The following is a 14,969-nucleotide window of genomic DNA, read 5'->3' on the forward strand; positions in this document are numbered from 1 at the left end:
ACTTAGAAACTGAGGATAATAGAAGCCAAATACAGTAATAAGGGATTAATTACTCATTGACATCCACGCAGGTGCAGCCATATGGCTACAAAGGAAAGCTATAAAGCTTTCTCAGGAACTTTGGAGTTAAGGGGAGACACTGGTATAAAACAAAATTTTTTATTATTAGAGATACTGCAATGAAATTCGGTGTGTATACATATTTCTTCCTGCTGTTTTCAAAAATAAAGCTTGTTTCACTATATCTCAATTAGTTTTCATACTATGGAAACATAACTGATGCCTAATTAGGTAATTTCTTACGGGTCATTAAGACACTTTCCCTCAATATTATTTGGTTTTGATTAAGATGTAGCTGTAGCCAAAGCCAAAGACCTGCCATGTGGAGCTATGCTATTTATATTGTCATTAAGGGGCATTATCGTATAAAAATGTCCAATTATGCCAATGCCCCATTATTTTTAAATATAATTAGCTGATATTACTCTCTCTCAAATTTGATATGTTCAGCCTAGCAACATAAAGATAGCAGAGCCCCACAGTTCAATTTTTCCTGAATGCAACGGTGTAAGGCTGTGTAAGGCTTGTTAAAATTGTGCCACAAGGACATAATGAAAAGTTCCATAAGGCTAGTCATGTTGACAAAAAAATAAGAAGTTGAGAAAATTGCATTTGAAGTTTTGGCACTTACTGCAGAAAATTTTGGGAGGAATTTTGAACTGCAGATTTTATTTTAGTGTTCCCTATCTGTCTTCCTGCAAAACAAAACAAAAAGTGTCTTATTCCATCCAAGGAAACATTTCTTAAAAACTTTGAAGACGTATACATGATGAAATTGTAAAAAAAAAAAAAAATATATAAATATTTTCATGAATATGGGCTGACTTTTTTTTTAGCGGAAGAGAGTGGTCTGGTACCATTGACCTCATTGTCTGCCCCTTGTTTTTTGTTATTTGTATGCACAACATGCTTTGATAGAATTTTCCAAGGCTTGTGGCTTTCACGATCGTTGTGTATGCTTCGAAACACTTTATGAAGGCCTTGTATCTGCCCAAGCAGTTGCTGGTGTCGGGGAGGCGGCATTGGGGAGCAAGCGCTTGTGGATTGTGCAAAGTTACGACATGCATGTGATTCTGTGCAGTTCTAGTGGCAGCCCTTTTCATAATATAATCCTTATATATTGGAATCTAGATGCAGGGCTTTTCATCTGCATGGCACGATGAAAAGGTAAATGGCATGAACAAAGGCCTTGGAGGCATACTGCTCAACTGCACCTTGTAGACTACTGTTCATGTTTTGCCTGTCAAGGCATATGTAGTCTTATTTTTTGCTTCTCTGGTCTTGGCAGTTATAGTACAGTAGTGATGGAACTGTATCAATAGCTGCAGTGAAATTCATGCTGCTGGTAAGCATGTCTAATGTCGTCATAGGCACAGAAGCTTCCGAACTGGGTGGCAGTCAAGCATTGATAGAGCCCCTTTCAACCAGCGGGCTATCACATTGTTGTAGCGGGAGAAATGCCCTGCTATAGGGGGGCATTGCTATGACTCTATGCATCTCCAAAACAGAGAGAGGATAAAACTAGGTAAAATCACGGAAGAATGGGTGCCATGACCACCCCAGCGCTGGAGGGGCAGTAGTTGGCGACTGTGGCAATGGCTGCCTGCTCTTTATTCTGGGTGACCTCAGAGACTTGCTACTGAATGCTTGTTAATTGGAGCCGCGTTAATTCGGAAATACAGATAAGTCTTCCTGTTGATGCAGTCTCAGCTAACACTCATGTAAGGCTTGTGTAGAGCTTCAGAAAGGGTGGTGCAGCCACATCCAGGTACGATTGCCACTGTAAGTGATCCTCAAAATAGCATTCGTCAAACCTGGACTGCATGCTGTGGCGCTGAACGCACCTCTAACGTGTGGGCTCAATGGCAAGCATGACGAAAGACGGACGTCCTCGTCTTTGATAATAGGCCAACAACTAAGTTTTGGTTTTGCTTCTATGGGCTTCGTGCTGTTTTCACCAGCCCGCAGCGGTGGCGGCTATTGCCCTAGCATCAGCCAACTGTATTGCAATTGTGTGGCATTTTGACAATTATTGGCTATACTAGGTGTTTTCTGCACCTCCGTTCATGTGATTCTTCTGCTGCTACAAAAATTTACTCTTGTCAAGTGCCTCTCAGTGCACCATAAAACGAAGTCTCGCACTAGACACAGGCTGCTTGTTAAAGTTACCACTGTTACCACTTCACGCCGTGATTGGTGTAAGGCTGTTGCAATTCCCGAGCAGTTCTGCTTTGATGCTCCTAATAGCGTGCATGTAATAAAGCAATGATGGGAATGTGAAACGTCTTTTTGCACCGTGCTCATCTAAAAAGCAGGCGACCATCACCGAATTTGTTGCCAAATAAATTTACCATAATGTGAGTGGCTCTTGTCAGACTTTTCAAGCCCATTTGATAATTTGAACTTTTGTTTACATTCCCATGAAGTTCAAATTTCATTCAATTGAATGGTTTGTTCCATAAAGTATATAGAGGAGGCCAAGGGAAAAAAAACAGCACAGAAAAAGCTTGAGGGGTCCTTGACTCCCTTACAAGCAATAGCGCAGGAGCGATGCATGCATGATCTGCGAAGGCGTTGACAAAATTTTCTTTTTAGATTACAACTCTTCTAAACATAGACAACCAGTAAAATTAATACACAAGGATAAATAACGGCACTGAAACATTTGCATAGAAAAGAAAAAGATTATTGAACAGCAGTGGTTTTTATTTGAAAGCATTCCAGAACATTTCTCCACAAGCATTGAACATTCATTTTTTACACAAGAAGGTTAGGGAAGAGATTTTGGGGTAGGAAGAGTGTTGGGCATGTAGGAATCAACAAGCTTTTACTCAAGAATGGAGATATGGCAAATGCAAATAAACAAGAAAAAACGGTAGCAATGACAATAATGCGCAAAAAAGAAACTCCTCACATTCCCGTATTCCATTAATTGTGACCTTCATCGTTCATTAAAGCAACAAATACTGTGGGCGATTCCTCTGCCTGAGGGAGACACAAGACACGCACACAGCGGTCCGTGAAACAAACGTCTTTGTTTCACAGATCAGGCAGGTCCGGGGGTCACAGCGGGAAGCAGCCAGGGAGCAAGCAGGAACCAGAAGAGGGAGCGAGGCGCCGGCGCGCCTCGCTTTATGGGGTCCAAGCGGGGACCGGTTTCCCCTCGGTAGTTGAGGGAAGGGGGTGCCGGGAAGCGGTGCACCCTTCAAATACGATGCGGTGCGCTGCTGCCTTTAAAGGTCCGTTTAGCAGGGCCCCACAATACTTAGGTGTAAATGTCACGTCTGACCTCAAGTGGAATGAGCATGTTTCTTGTATTAAAAAGAAAGGCTGTGCAAAACCTAGGTTACATAAGAGGGACCCTGCTGCAGTCTATTCACGAGGTAAAACTCTGCATACAAAACCTTTATAAGACGGGTTCTTGAATATGCTTTAGCTGTGTGGAATTCTTACACTCAACTTAGTGTTATGAAACTAGACTCCAAAAAAAAAAAAAAACTGCCTGGTTCATCTGCAGCTCACACATTTGGTTAACCTTATTGACTGCTCTAGTAGAAAAAGCTAATTTAGAACCTTTACAACTATGACGGTATTATGAGAGAATGAAATGTACGCATTTAATCTGCAATAGTAGTAAACTCTATAGAAAAGAATACAATTTCAGAACGGAAGCCTTCAAAGATTCCTTTCTTCAAGTATTGATTCTTTCTTAGCAAAACAAGTGCCTATAATTAGTCGAGACAAAGTGTTTTTGTTTATGCAAAGCTTCAGGAGCCATCTTCATTTCCTTATCAATCTACAGTAAACCCTCGTTAACACGAACTCGCATATCTCGAAATATCAGTCAAGTCGAAAATTTTCCACGCCGCGCCTTCACTTCCCGTAGGTGCTATGTATTACCTCCCGTTTGTCTAGAAGCATATTTCGGGCGTAATGCGGATATCTCGAAATTTTGACCGGAAGGACCAAAGGCAAAGATTATTACCGAAGGCAAAGATCATTACCGAAAGGTGATAGGGGCTCCGAGCGAGCGCTTTGTTCCTATACTAAGTGCCAAACGTGGTCACGTTTGAAGATAGAATACAAAATTCCCGCGGACGCAGCCGTTTTTCGCCTTGGGAGCAGTCACTAGGCTAATAAACTAGGCTTTCTTAAACGTCACCTTCACCACGCTCCTCAAGATGTAAAGTTACTTGCCTACAAATCATTAATCCGATCGAAACTTGAGTACGCATCCGCAATTTGGAATCCCCCGCAAGCATACCTCATTGAATCTTTAGAAGCCGTACAAAACAGAGCTGCCTGTTTTATTCATCGCTGCTATTCATACTATCAGCGTCTCATCTCTCAAACAGCAATCACAATTACCAAGCCTCCCCGTCCGTCGTCACATTTCTAGCCTGTGCTTACATCACAAATTTTACTTTTCCGATCTGAAGCAAGAGCTGTACATCTGTGTGCTTCCATCATGCACGTCTCATCGCATCGGTCATCTGTTTAAAGTTTCACGCCAACGTGCTCGTACAACTACTTTTTCAAAGTCATTCTTCCTCCTAACAGCAAGTCAATGGAACGACCTTTGTTCACGAAATTGTAGCCATCACCTGCCCATCCACCTTCCTAGGCAAAGTCACATCGCCTTTGTCATCATGAAAATGGTTTATGCACTTATGTTCACCCCACCCTTTATGTAATACCCCCTAAAAGGGGGTCTTTAAGGAAATAAAAATGAAATGAAATGAAACGTGAGCGCCGCTCGGGCGCGCGGGGGCTGATGGGTCTTATTGGGCAGTCGGTTCAGCGCGGTTCGGTCAGCTGCCCTTTGCACGTGCATACTGGCAAGAGCGATTTAGTGATTGTGTGGTTCTGTTTTGTCACTCCATGTGCACGAAACGTTGACTTTGATTTTTGTTGTGTATGTGGTGTCCGCAACAAAGTTTGGCAGTGACCAACGGCTTATGCGGATGCATTCAGCAGCTCGAGGACGCTTTTGTCGGGCCGAATGCCAACGCGAAGCAGGCATCATTACCCAGTTCTTCCTTCCAAAATAATTTTTCCCGAGAATTATTTTGTGGTTATTACAAATGCTCCCCTTGTGCAGTGGAGCATCGACGGGCTCGACGAGCCGAGGGCCGCCAAAACATTTTTGCTCGTCGCTGTCTCGCTCAGGTTCTGGATTTTTAGAAAATTTCGCGTATCACCCGGAAGCAGCTCGTCAGGCAGCTAATCATAGAAGTCTTTGGGCTACTCATTTTCTTTTGCAAGCGAAGTTCATTTTCCTAGTCCAGTTTGAGCGAAAAGCCTGCAGACGCTCACTTCGTTTGATCTGTGCATATAGGAGTGCTTGGTAGGGTAGTAAAGGAAAATAAAAAAAGCTAGTGTGGCTAGATATTGTTTATTTTTGACAGGAGCAGGAGAAAGTCGCTGCTTGTAATGCAAATATGCATCACAGTGTAGAGAACACCGCTGCGCTGCGACCTTTTTTTTTTTTTTTTTTTTTTGACATGAGATGCGTTACAAGAAATTTCATCAGTGTTATTGCATTTCAAGCTGTGTAGTGTTAGAAATGGGATATAGCGTAACTGTACTCCCCTTGACCGGACGACGACGGGGCAGTAACAAAGCAACGCTGAAAATGCGCCTCTCTGTCGCAGAGTCCCGTCGCTCCGTGCGGTGTGCACCAGTGACAAAGACTAGCATTGGCGGTGGCGGCTCGCGACAGATCGCCAGGGATTGTCGGCAGAAATTTTCTGCATTTTGCTTAACTCGAAACTTCGCTTATCTCGAAATGTTTCCTGTATTTTACAACTTCGAGTTAACGAGAGTTTACTGTATTTCATGGTATAGTTGGCATTTGGTCCCCTGATGCAGCAGTGTAAACTTGCCATAACCACAGCTTTGATTGTTTATCTGACCTAAGGTTTGGATTGTAAGCATGTTCTCTCTTTTTTTTGTGTGTTTTTCTTCCATAACTCTTTGTAACACTTTAGTTTCTGTTTTGATTTCTTTACTATGTATGTCCACTCCTAATGTTGAAATTTAAAAAATTGATAGTCCTCGCAGTCTCTACGGTGAAGCATCCTCTTACGTTGGGGAGGGGGATAATAGTAATTGGTTCACAGGAAAGGAAAGTTGCAGCATCTGTCATGCTTGCTCTGTGGACTCCTGAACCGCTCTGTAAGGGAAAGGAGAGAGGTTGGAGTGAAAGCGGAAAGAGGTGGCATAGTGAAAGGCTGCGGAATAATTTCGACCATCTGGAGATCTTTATCATGCACTGACATCACGCAACATACTGACGCCTCTTTGTTTCACCTCCATCAAAACACAGCCACCGGCTGTCGGGATCGAACCTGGGTTCTCCGGTACAGTAGAAGAAAGTGAGAAATCGAGCGTCATTTGGATGCTGAAATTTCAGGTGCTCATATAGTAAATCAGTTTTGTTGGCCATGGTGTGGTAACACAAAAGAATCCGAATAGTTAAGCACGTCTGAAAAATCGGGAGTCGGAATTTTTGGTGGGCGACTGTAGCTAGTTATGGGTACATGCAACATGAAAGGCGGCACCTTGTTTGCACTCAGTAACTTACCCATACGTTCACCTTGTCAGTGACCTTAAAAAAATATTGAAGGGGTTGCGTTTAAGCAAGTGTTGTACTAAGAGCATAAAAATTTCAAATACATGAGTGGAATGCTGGATGCCAACTGCTGCTGAATACATGTCTTACTGGCTGTAAAACCTCTATATTCTGTAGAAGCCATGATTTTCCTTTTGTTTTTCTTTGAAAATTAGGTAACCATCTATTAACTACGCAGCCACAGCCGTGTATGCTTCAGAGGTCGTGAGTGGTCTTTATATATATATATATATTGTATATACATATTAAGCAGGTGAGCTAATTTTAAAGTGGACGTTAAAAACAGTGTTGTCATTCATGAAATGTAGACACAAAATTGTGGGGAAAGGAGCATTTCAGCCCTAGATTGCCCTTCTCAATTAAAAAGCTAGCAAACCAACAAACATGGTTCTCACGATTTTGGAGTAGTCATTTTCTGTGGTTACCAGTCTGTACAGCTAGTGAGGCATATATATGCTCCTCCCTTTTTTTTTCTGCCTTTTTGAACATTTGGATAGTGAGCGTAACTTGTGAGGCTGGCGCTTGTTCAGCTGAACTTGCCTTTTTGCGTGTGCAGGGCCGGGAGAAGGACCTCATTGTGATGTCTTGTGTGCGTTCCAATGAGCATCAAGGCATCGGATTCCTCAATGACCCCCGTCGACTGAATGTGGCATTGACACGTGCCCGCTACGGACTCATCATTGTGGGCAACCCAAAGGTGCTCTCGAAACAGCCCCTCTGGAACCACCTGCTGAGCTTCTACAAGGAGAACCGGGTGCTGGTTGAGGGCCCCCTGAACAACCTCAAGGAGAGTCTCATTCAGTTCAGCAAGCCACGCAAGCTGGTCAACACCGTGAACCCGGGCGGTCACTTCATGAGCACCACCGTGTTTGACGCACGGGAAGCCATGGTGCCCGGCAGTGTGTACGACCGCTCATCGCAACTTAATGGTGGGCCGGACTGGCGGAACACTAGTCGCGGCGGGGCCTGGGCGCCCCTCAAGGAGAACTTCCCTGAGGCTGCGTTTGGGCGCCACCACGACCCACTGGCCTACATCGGGCCAGCAGAGCGAGCAACTGCCAATCCAGGCCTGCCTGTTCCTGTCGGGCTGTTCATGAACATGGCACATGTTCCACCTCGCTTCTACAATCAGCACCAGCAAGCACTCCAGGCACGCCGGGGGGCTGCTGGCCCCACAAAGGGCCCCCCGCCTCGCCGTACAGCCCGTCAGCAGCAGCCACCACCAGCTGCGCGGCGGGCGGTGCCACCAGGCTCACAGTTCAACAGCCAGGCCAGTCAGGTGAGGAAATAATACTATTGGTATGCACGTACATAGTACTTCCTAGATTTTAAGCACCCCATTTTTTTCACAATCATGGTGCCTAAAGTCAGGAGGGTGCTTAGATTCGAAAAATCTGAAGTGAGTCCACTCAACCTCCCCCTTTCTTTTCGTGGCAATACCTTTACGAGACGTGTACAAGAAATAACAGTTTATTTGGCAAAAAAACTTGGCATACATCTTCATCAAACATGATTACGGTTCGCTTAAGCTTCAAGGTGTAGGCAGCCCTCAAGTAGTAGTAGCATTTATTTGGCCATATTTTACAAATATGCCCCTGAGGTGAGGCTAAAGGAGGAAGGTAAAGCAACCTCCTGACGAGGCCTACACCCTAAATTACACATCGTGGCAACGGGAGGCCAACAGACAAAAACAAATTCACAGCAAACGTGCTTACAAAAAGATACACTGACAGTAACACAATAATAACACTGACAGTAACATAAACAGTAATACCGTTTGGTAATAAACAAACAACACTTTCCACAATAAGCATATAAGAATAGAAAAATGAGATGCACTATGGAAGAAAATCATAAAAACATGAACAGTAGCGATTCAACGGAAGTAATGCACTATTAGCTGAAAATTATACAGGAGGAAAAGCATCCTCTTTTTTTTCTTGAAGGCAGAAATACTAGTATATCCTACTGCAATATCAATAAGAAATACATAAGTATTGCACAGGGCTGCAATTTGATTAATGCTTTGCTTACAAAGTTGGTTCGAGGTCTTCCAGAGAATAGAGCAACCTTACGGAAATATATCCTTCCAGGGCCCTATTTTCCTAACAACGCCATGCATGCACAACTGTACAGCCTGGTCTAAGGCAGGGCTTTTAAGATATTTTTGTGGTGTCGTCTCTCACATAATGGGGTAGCTTATCACTGCATGCTAATGAGTGCGCACGAAGTATTGGAGGCACAAATTATGGCAATCAGGAATGGAAGAGCTAGCTTCTCCATTTGCTCCATTCTACCCCAAACTGCCTTTCTTGCTTCATCCTGCTCTAAAACACTATATTCAATTCAATTTATTTACTTTGGAAAAATATTTACAAAAGTGGTTGGCGATATTGTACCAAAAGAGCCCCAAACCAGCTGCCTTGGTGTTTTTCCATTAAATTTAGCGGTACGCAGGTTTCCATTGCACAACGGACCATTGTATTTTCTACAGGCTTGATTAGGCGACCGTGAAAAGCGAAGCAGGTCCTGGAATGTTGAGTTGTACGTTCATGCTATGAGGGCCTTAAACAGGACCAGGCAGGCTTTTGTAAAGGCTGCTCTACAGTAGATCGTATTCCTGCCATCAACCAGGTGATAGAATAATGCACAAAATATAACCAGCCTCTATAGACCGTTTACAGCGAGTAGTTCAACTCTTCCCTAACAGGTGGCGCCACTAGGACGGGCGTCATTGCTGGCCTTCGTAACGCATCGGCGCGCAGTGCTAACTGCTGCTGTGTATCTTGTGTAAGAATACCAGCTGACTTTTAAACAGCACTGCTTTGATGCAGGTGTCATGTGTATTATCAAAGTATTCTGCGAGGAAGTAGAGCTAATGACCCTGTTGTTTAATGGCGGAAGAACAGAAGACGCTTTCTACATAAGGTGCACACCATGGCCTAGGCAACCGTTTTTCTGGGAGATGTATAACGAGTTCATGTTTCTTTCTGGGACAAGAAAACGCCTGTGAATTGAAGAGAATGGCTATACCTCATGCCCCAGCTCGTTTTAGCGCCGGCAGTAGCCATGGCAATGCGAGAACGACCCTGACGTTTTCTCAGGAATTGGATACTGAGTCTTTGCACTGCTGCCGAGTTTTTTTCGCAGGGCGTTAAGAGGTACCTTGACGTTGCTATTAATGTCTATGCAGTTATACGAATTGATTGTGCAGAGAAGGAAAGTTAGTGTGGGCATGTAAGTGAATCTGTTTACTTTAATTAGGTACTATTCCTTAGGATATGCGGGATCGAATCTCGGCCTCGGCGGCTGCTTTTCGCTGGAGCCAAAAACACAGGCGCCCGTGTTTTGTGCGATATCAATGCACATTAAAGAACCCCAAGGGGATGGGAATTTCCGCAGTCCTCCACTCATAGCCTGAGTCGCTTTGGGACGTAACACCGCACAAACAAAACCAAACTTTAATTAGACAAGTACTGCTGAAATACATGTAATAACTGCTGCTTTTATGAAACTAATGCACGGGCCAATGATGAAATTTACCATGATAAGATTTTTTTATATCCCCGCTTGCTTGGGCTGCGTACTGTGCGTTCTGAACTCCGGTGCAGTTTCCAGTCACCTTCGCCCGAGCGCAGGTGAACGCCGCTGAGCGCCTGATGCGGCCTTCAAGCAGCGTAATAGTCTTTTGAAGTCAGGACGTTTACAGGAGATAAAAATATATCTTATCAATTGTCGGGGATTACACGCGCGTCCATATTGAGCAGTAAGTATTGTGCACAATGTTAAATGAACATTCATAATGCGTCTCAGCCAGCATAGTCTGAGCATGCGTTCGCCCTTTGCGCAAGAAAATTAAAAAAAAAAATAAGTTTGAGGGGACAATCAGTTTGTAATCTATTCAGTTTTAGTTTCCACTGAGAGCGCTAGAGAGGGTATTGGTAAAAAAAAATTTTAAAAAATGAGTCGACGGCTGACGGTTTGTTGAAACGTCTAGCCAATACAGATAGTTAGGAGGATGCAATAAATGAAATACATGGTTAAATTAAACCTTTCTTAGCACCTACACACACACTATGAGCATTCGCAGGAAGTTTTTCAGCTGTCTACAAGCTGGTTGTCCCCAGCGATAGCGGGTACGCCGCACCGTGCAGCCGAGTACTAGCGCGCCGAAAGCCGTCAAACCAGAAGGCCTGAAGGCCAGCGATGGCGGAAGGGTCACATGATCAAATATGGCAGCGCCCATGCGCTCGCGCTGTAAAGGGTCTATACCTAGCCTCATAGATTATGAGAAAGCATTTGACTCAATCGAAGCCTCAGCAGCTATGCAGGCATTGCAAAATCAGCGTTTAATGAGCCATATCTGAAAGTACTGGAAGATATCCGCAGTGGCTGCACGGAAACCATAATCCTTCAAAAAGAAAGCAGTAAAATTCCAATACGAAAGTGTGTTGGGAAAAAATGCATGATCTCGACTGTACTATCTACCACTTGCTTGGAGGAAATATAAAGGAGTTAATAATATCAGGTTTGCTGATGACTTTTCCATGACATTACGTTAATGATATGGGCAGGCAAAGCAGGATGACAGGCATAAAAATTAATATCCTAGAAGGCTAATGGTCAACAACAAACAGGAGTTCGTAAGTGAGGTACTGGAGGCATTAAGGAAATACAGTCGAGCTCACGTATAACGGCCCCAGTTAAGACGAACGCTCACTTATCACAAACAAGTCCTGTGCGACCGTCAAAATATACACTAGGGCTTGGCGCACTGTCTTGGCTACAACGAACATCTGTGAGACTAGCCGATCGGCTACAGCGAACGCTTTGGGGCGCGGACCACTTTCTACATGCTGAGATTCGTCGATCCTGTGCTCTGCAAGCCGTGACAATTGGCAATCCCGATTCCCCCGCGGCATTTCGCCTGAGGCATGAGAGGCGGCGCAGACGCAGCAAGTGACTTCCCGGTTTATCTCTCGCGGCATCTCGTCGGAGGAACGAGGAGCGGCCCAAACGCGGCAAGCAACTTCCCGGGTTATCTTTCGCGGTGTCTAAGATAGAGGAGCGGCAACATGGCAAAGAAAGCGCTGAAACGGAAAAAAAAAGCTAGCCAAGCCCAGCACATGTGAGCCACGTGAACACGCAAATTGAAGGAAAGGACATGGGCATAATATGATCGTTTAAAGCGGCCTACTGGCGCCGTGTTGTGCAGCGGATGCTGATTGCAGTTGATCGTCCTGCTGCCAATGTGCCTCTCCAGATCTCGCTGTACTCGGTGGTGGAAATGGTCCAAGCAGCGTGGATGGAAATGACACCCAATTCCATCCAGAATTGTTTTCGCAAGGCCGGCTTCGCCGACGCAACTGAAGCGGGCATTGAAGACAATGAACAGAGCCAGCTTGATGACGGCTTGGCGACGCGTTGTTGGCGCTGACCTGGCCGGTCACGATATCGATTGGCAAGATTTTGTTGATGCGGACGACGCTGCTGAAGTTGCGGAGTCTTTTTGCGGTGAGACGGCCATCCAAGAAGTGCGGGCATCAAGCGACGACGACAGCGAGCCATTGGAGCCAGCACCCGTATGCTCGAGCACAGCAGTGAACCATACTGAGGAACTTAAAAATTTTGTATATTTTAAGGCCTAGGGGGACGAACACATCTCAGCTTAGCTTGAAACCGCTATCATAGGAATCGCGCTTAAAGCGGCATTCACACGAGCGCTCAAATTCCTCTGTAAGTGAGGGCGACTGTGCTGACGTGACGCCTTCGAGAGGCTGCTGGGCTTCGCAGCTTCCGGTTTTCCGCCACCGTCTGCCGTCTCCAGGCTGGCTGACATCTCAGCCGGCTGGTACGAACGCTCCCAGAGTCCCCCCGAGAGGGAAAAAGAAGCGCGCCGCGAGGTGCGAGTAGATAAGATCTACCACACCCGGGCCTTTTGTATTCAACCCTTCTTACGCGGGCCCCTTCCATTTCGGACGAGTTTGTTTACGTTATTTTGCTTGCTTTTTTCACTGAACTTGTTTCCCTGACTGGTAAAGAAACGTGGCTAGGTCAGAAACGGCTGTCTTGTGTACTTCTCCGTTCTTCTCCTGCTGCGTGCGGCTTGAAACAATCGACGTCTCTCTTCGATGACTCTTCATCGCCCGTGTGAATGTGCGAGTTCAGGAGCAGGGTCGAGTTTGCCCATTCCATGACGTCGTACACCTCCTTTCCCCACCCATCCTCGTCGAAATCCCCCGTGTGAATCCCGCTTAAGAGGCAGACAACGCTCAAGTTCGTTATAAGCGGGCTCGACTGTATGTCTACTTAGCAGGGGTAGTGGCCATGGATTCGTATCACAAAAAAGAAACAACCTGAAGAATTAAATTATGAGGGAGTGCATTCGGCATGTACTATCAGATCATGAATAACAGTTAACCAGTCTCCCTGAAGAGGAAAGTATATAACAGCTGTATCTTAACAGTACTCGCCTATGGAGCAGAAACATGGAGGCCAATGAAAATTAGCCTTCATGTTTCATTAGTTTCAAATGTAGGCTCGGGATTGTTTTCTTGGTGCATGAACCAGTTAGCAGTAACCATATGTATTATCTACGTAGGTTACTCGGTAGCATGAGCTTGCCAAAAGTCAGCCTTCGACTATTTGAGAGAAATGTAAGTTTGCCTTCAAGTAGCGCCTGTAATAGGCTTACATTATTCCCTATCGTTGATTAGAGCAACTATCACTTTATGCCTAGTTCATGTTTTTGGTGGGTACAACATGTTTGCGAGGAGCTTCCAAGCTCCTGCGTTTAGTTTTGTTGCAAAGATGTGCTGTGTGGTTGCAGGGGGTGCTGTCCCAGCCGGGCAGCAGTGGGCCGCTGTCGCAGCCTGGAGTGGGCGCTCTGTCGCAGCTGTCACAGGAGAGCTGCTTCCTGGGGGAGGAGCTGCGCTCGCAGGCCGAGGGCATGCTTTCCCAGGACTCGTCCTACCAAGGGGACCGGCACTGCTTTGGACAGCCGCCTTCCTCCTCCACAGCCCACTTCGCAGCACAGCAGCCCTACTGAGGAAGAAGAGCCAGGCAGCGGCAGCAGCAGCATCGGGCAGGTAAGGAAGAGGCCTCTTTTCTCGTGTTTCAATGCTGTCTGCTGCACCTTCTGAATGGCATTTGTGCGTGCAGGCGGACTAAGGCAATATGGCCATGGGGCCCCCTGGCCGGGGGACCATGGGGCAAGGGCTAGCCCCGGGCGCCGCATGCCGGCGCACCAACCAAAGGCCGGGACCTGAAGGAGGCCGGGCCACGCCCCTTCTTCCTCCTCACCATCACCGCCGGAGGCAGCACCACGACTGCGCAGGCTGCAAATAAACAGGGCACTGTGTGTGCGCGGCGCGGGCGGACAACCCTTGCTTTATTTCTTCTCCCTTTGTCTCGTCTGTTGTAGTAGACAGGTAGGGGGTATAGGGGGTAAGATGATATCAGAAACCTTTTGAAGCAAAAGCTTCACTAACTCACCTCAGGCCAAAGTGAGCCAGAGGACAAAGTGGCTTAAGCAAAGACCATGCACTACCCGTATGGTGTCACACCACCTTTGACTTTTGATTGGAAGTGTGGCTAAAGCAAAGACCATACTGACTTGCAAGAAAAAAAAAAAACTGTTCACTGAGAATCGAACCACTATCCTTTCAATCCCCAGCCAAGCATGCAAATCACTACTGCTAGCTGCACTGATTAGTTAGTAATGATTGCAATTATGACGCTGCAGTTGCAGCTGACCCCCGCAAACTTCTTAACCTCATCCACCCACCTAACTTTCTGTCGCCCCCTGCTACGCTCTAATTTGTGAGTATTCAAGCCAAAAAGCTCTCCATTTCATTTCATTTATTTTGCCCTCAAGGTACGGGGTACATTAGGAGAGGGGTCAATACAATACAAAATATTGGAAATAACTTGCAAGAATAAACAATGCGAATGAAAACAGAATGCAAAATATCAAGCTACATCTGATGACAAGGACGGAAAACTGGAATAGAGTGCACAATGGTAAGTTTCAAGTGTGTTTCTAAACTTGGCAGGATTAGTTATAGTTGTTAATAAAGGCGATAACTCGTTCCAGTCCCTAGTTCTGGGAAAAAGAGAACCCATGGCAGTATTAAACTATGGTCCGCTAACTTTCAGATTATGGTCTCGCCGCGAAGAAATAAACGGTGCTGGGGTAATAACCGTGTGTAAAATATTGTTTTAATAAGTTTTGTGGAAGAGAGAAATGAGAGAGTTTTCGACGACCTGATAAAAG

The 14,969-nt window shown here is 45.5% G+C and overlaps 1 protein-coding gene across 1 annotated transcript in view; it reads left to right on the forward strand.

Annotated features, from left to right (window-relative positions):
• The window catches only part of Upf1 (Upf1 RNA helicase), a 53,740-nt gene extending 39,664 nt beyond the window's left edge, over positions 1 to 14,076 (forward strand). Inside the window, exons 10-12 of the mRNA XM_084599568.1 lie at positions 7,251 to 7,973; positions 13,524 to 13,782; positions 13,856 to 14,076. Of these exons, the coding sequence (XP_084455694.1) occupies positions 7,251 to 7,973; positions 13,524 to 13,742 (942 nt within the window). The 3' untranslated portion in view covers positions 13,743 to 13,782; positions 13,856 to 14,076. The remainder of the gene's footprint in view (positions 1 to 7,250; positions 7,974 to 13,523; positions 13,783 to 13,855) is intronic.
• Positions 14,077 to 14,969: the final 893 nt, after the last annotated feature.

The sequence above is a fragment of the Amblyomma maculatum genome, chromosome 3 (genome assembly GCF_055883805.1).
Source record: "Amblyomma maculatum isolate TAMU_Amacu chromosome 3, ASM5588380v1, whole genome shotgun sequence".
NCBI classification, from domain to species: domain Eukaryota; kingdom Metazoa; phylum Arthropoda; class Arachnida; order Ixodida; family Ixodidae; genus Amblyomma; species Amblyomma maculatum.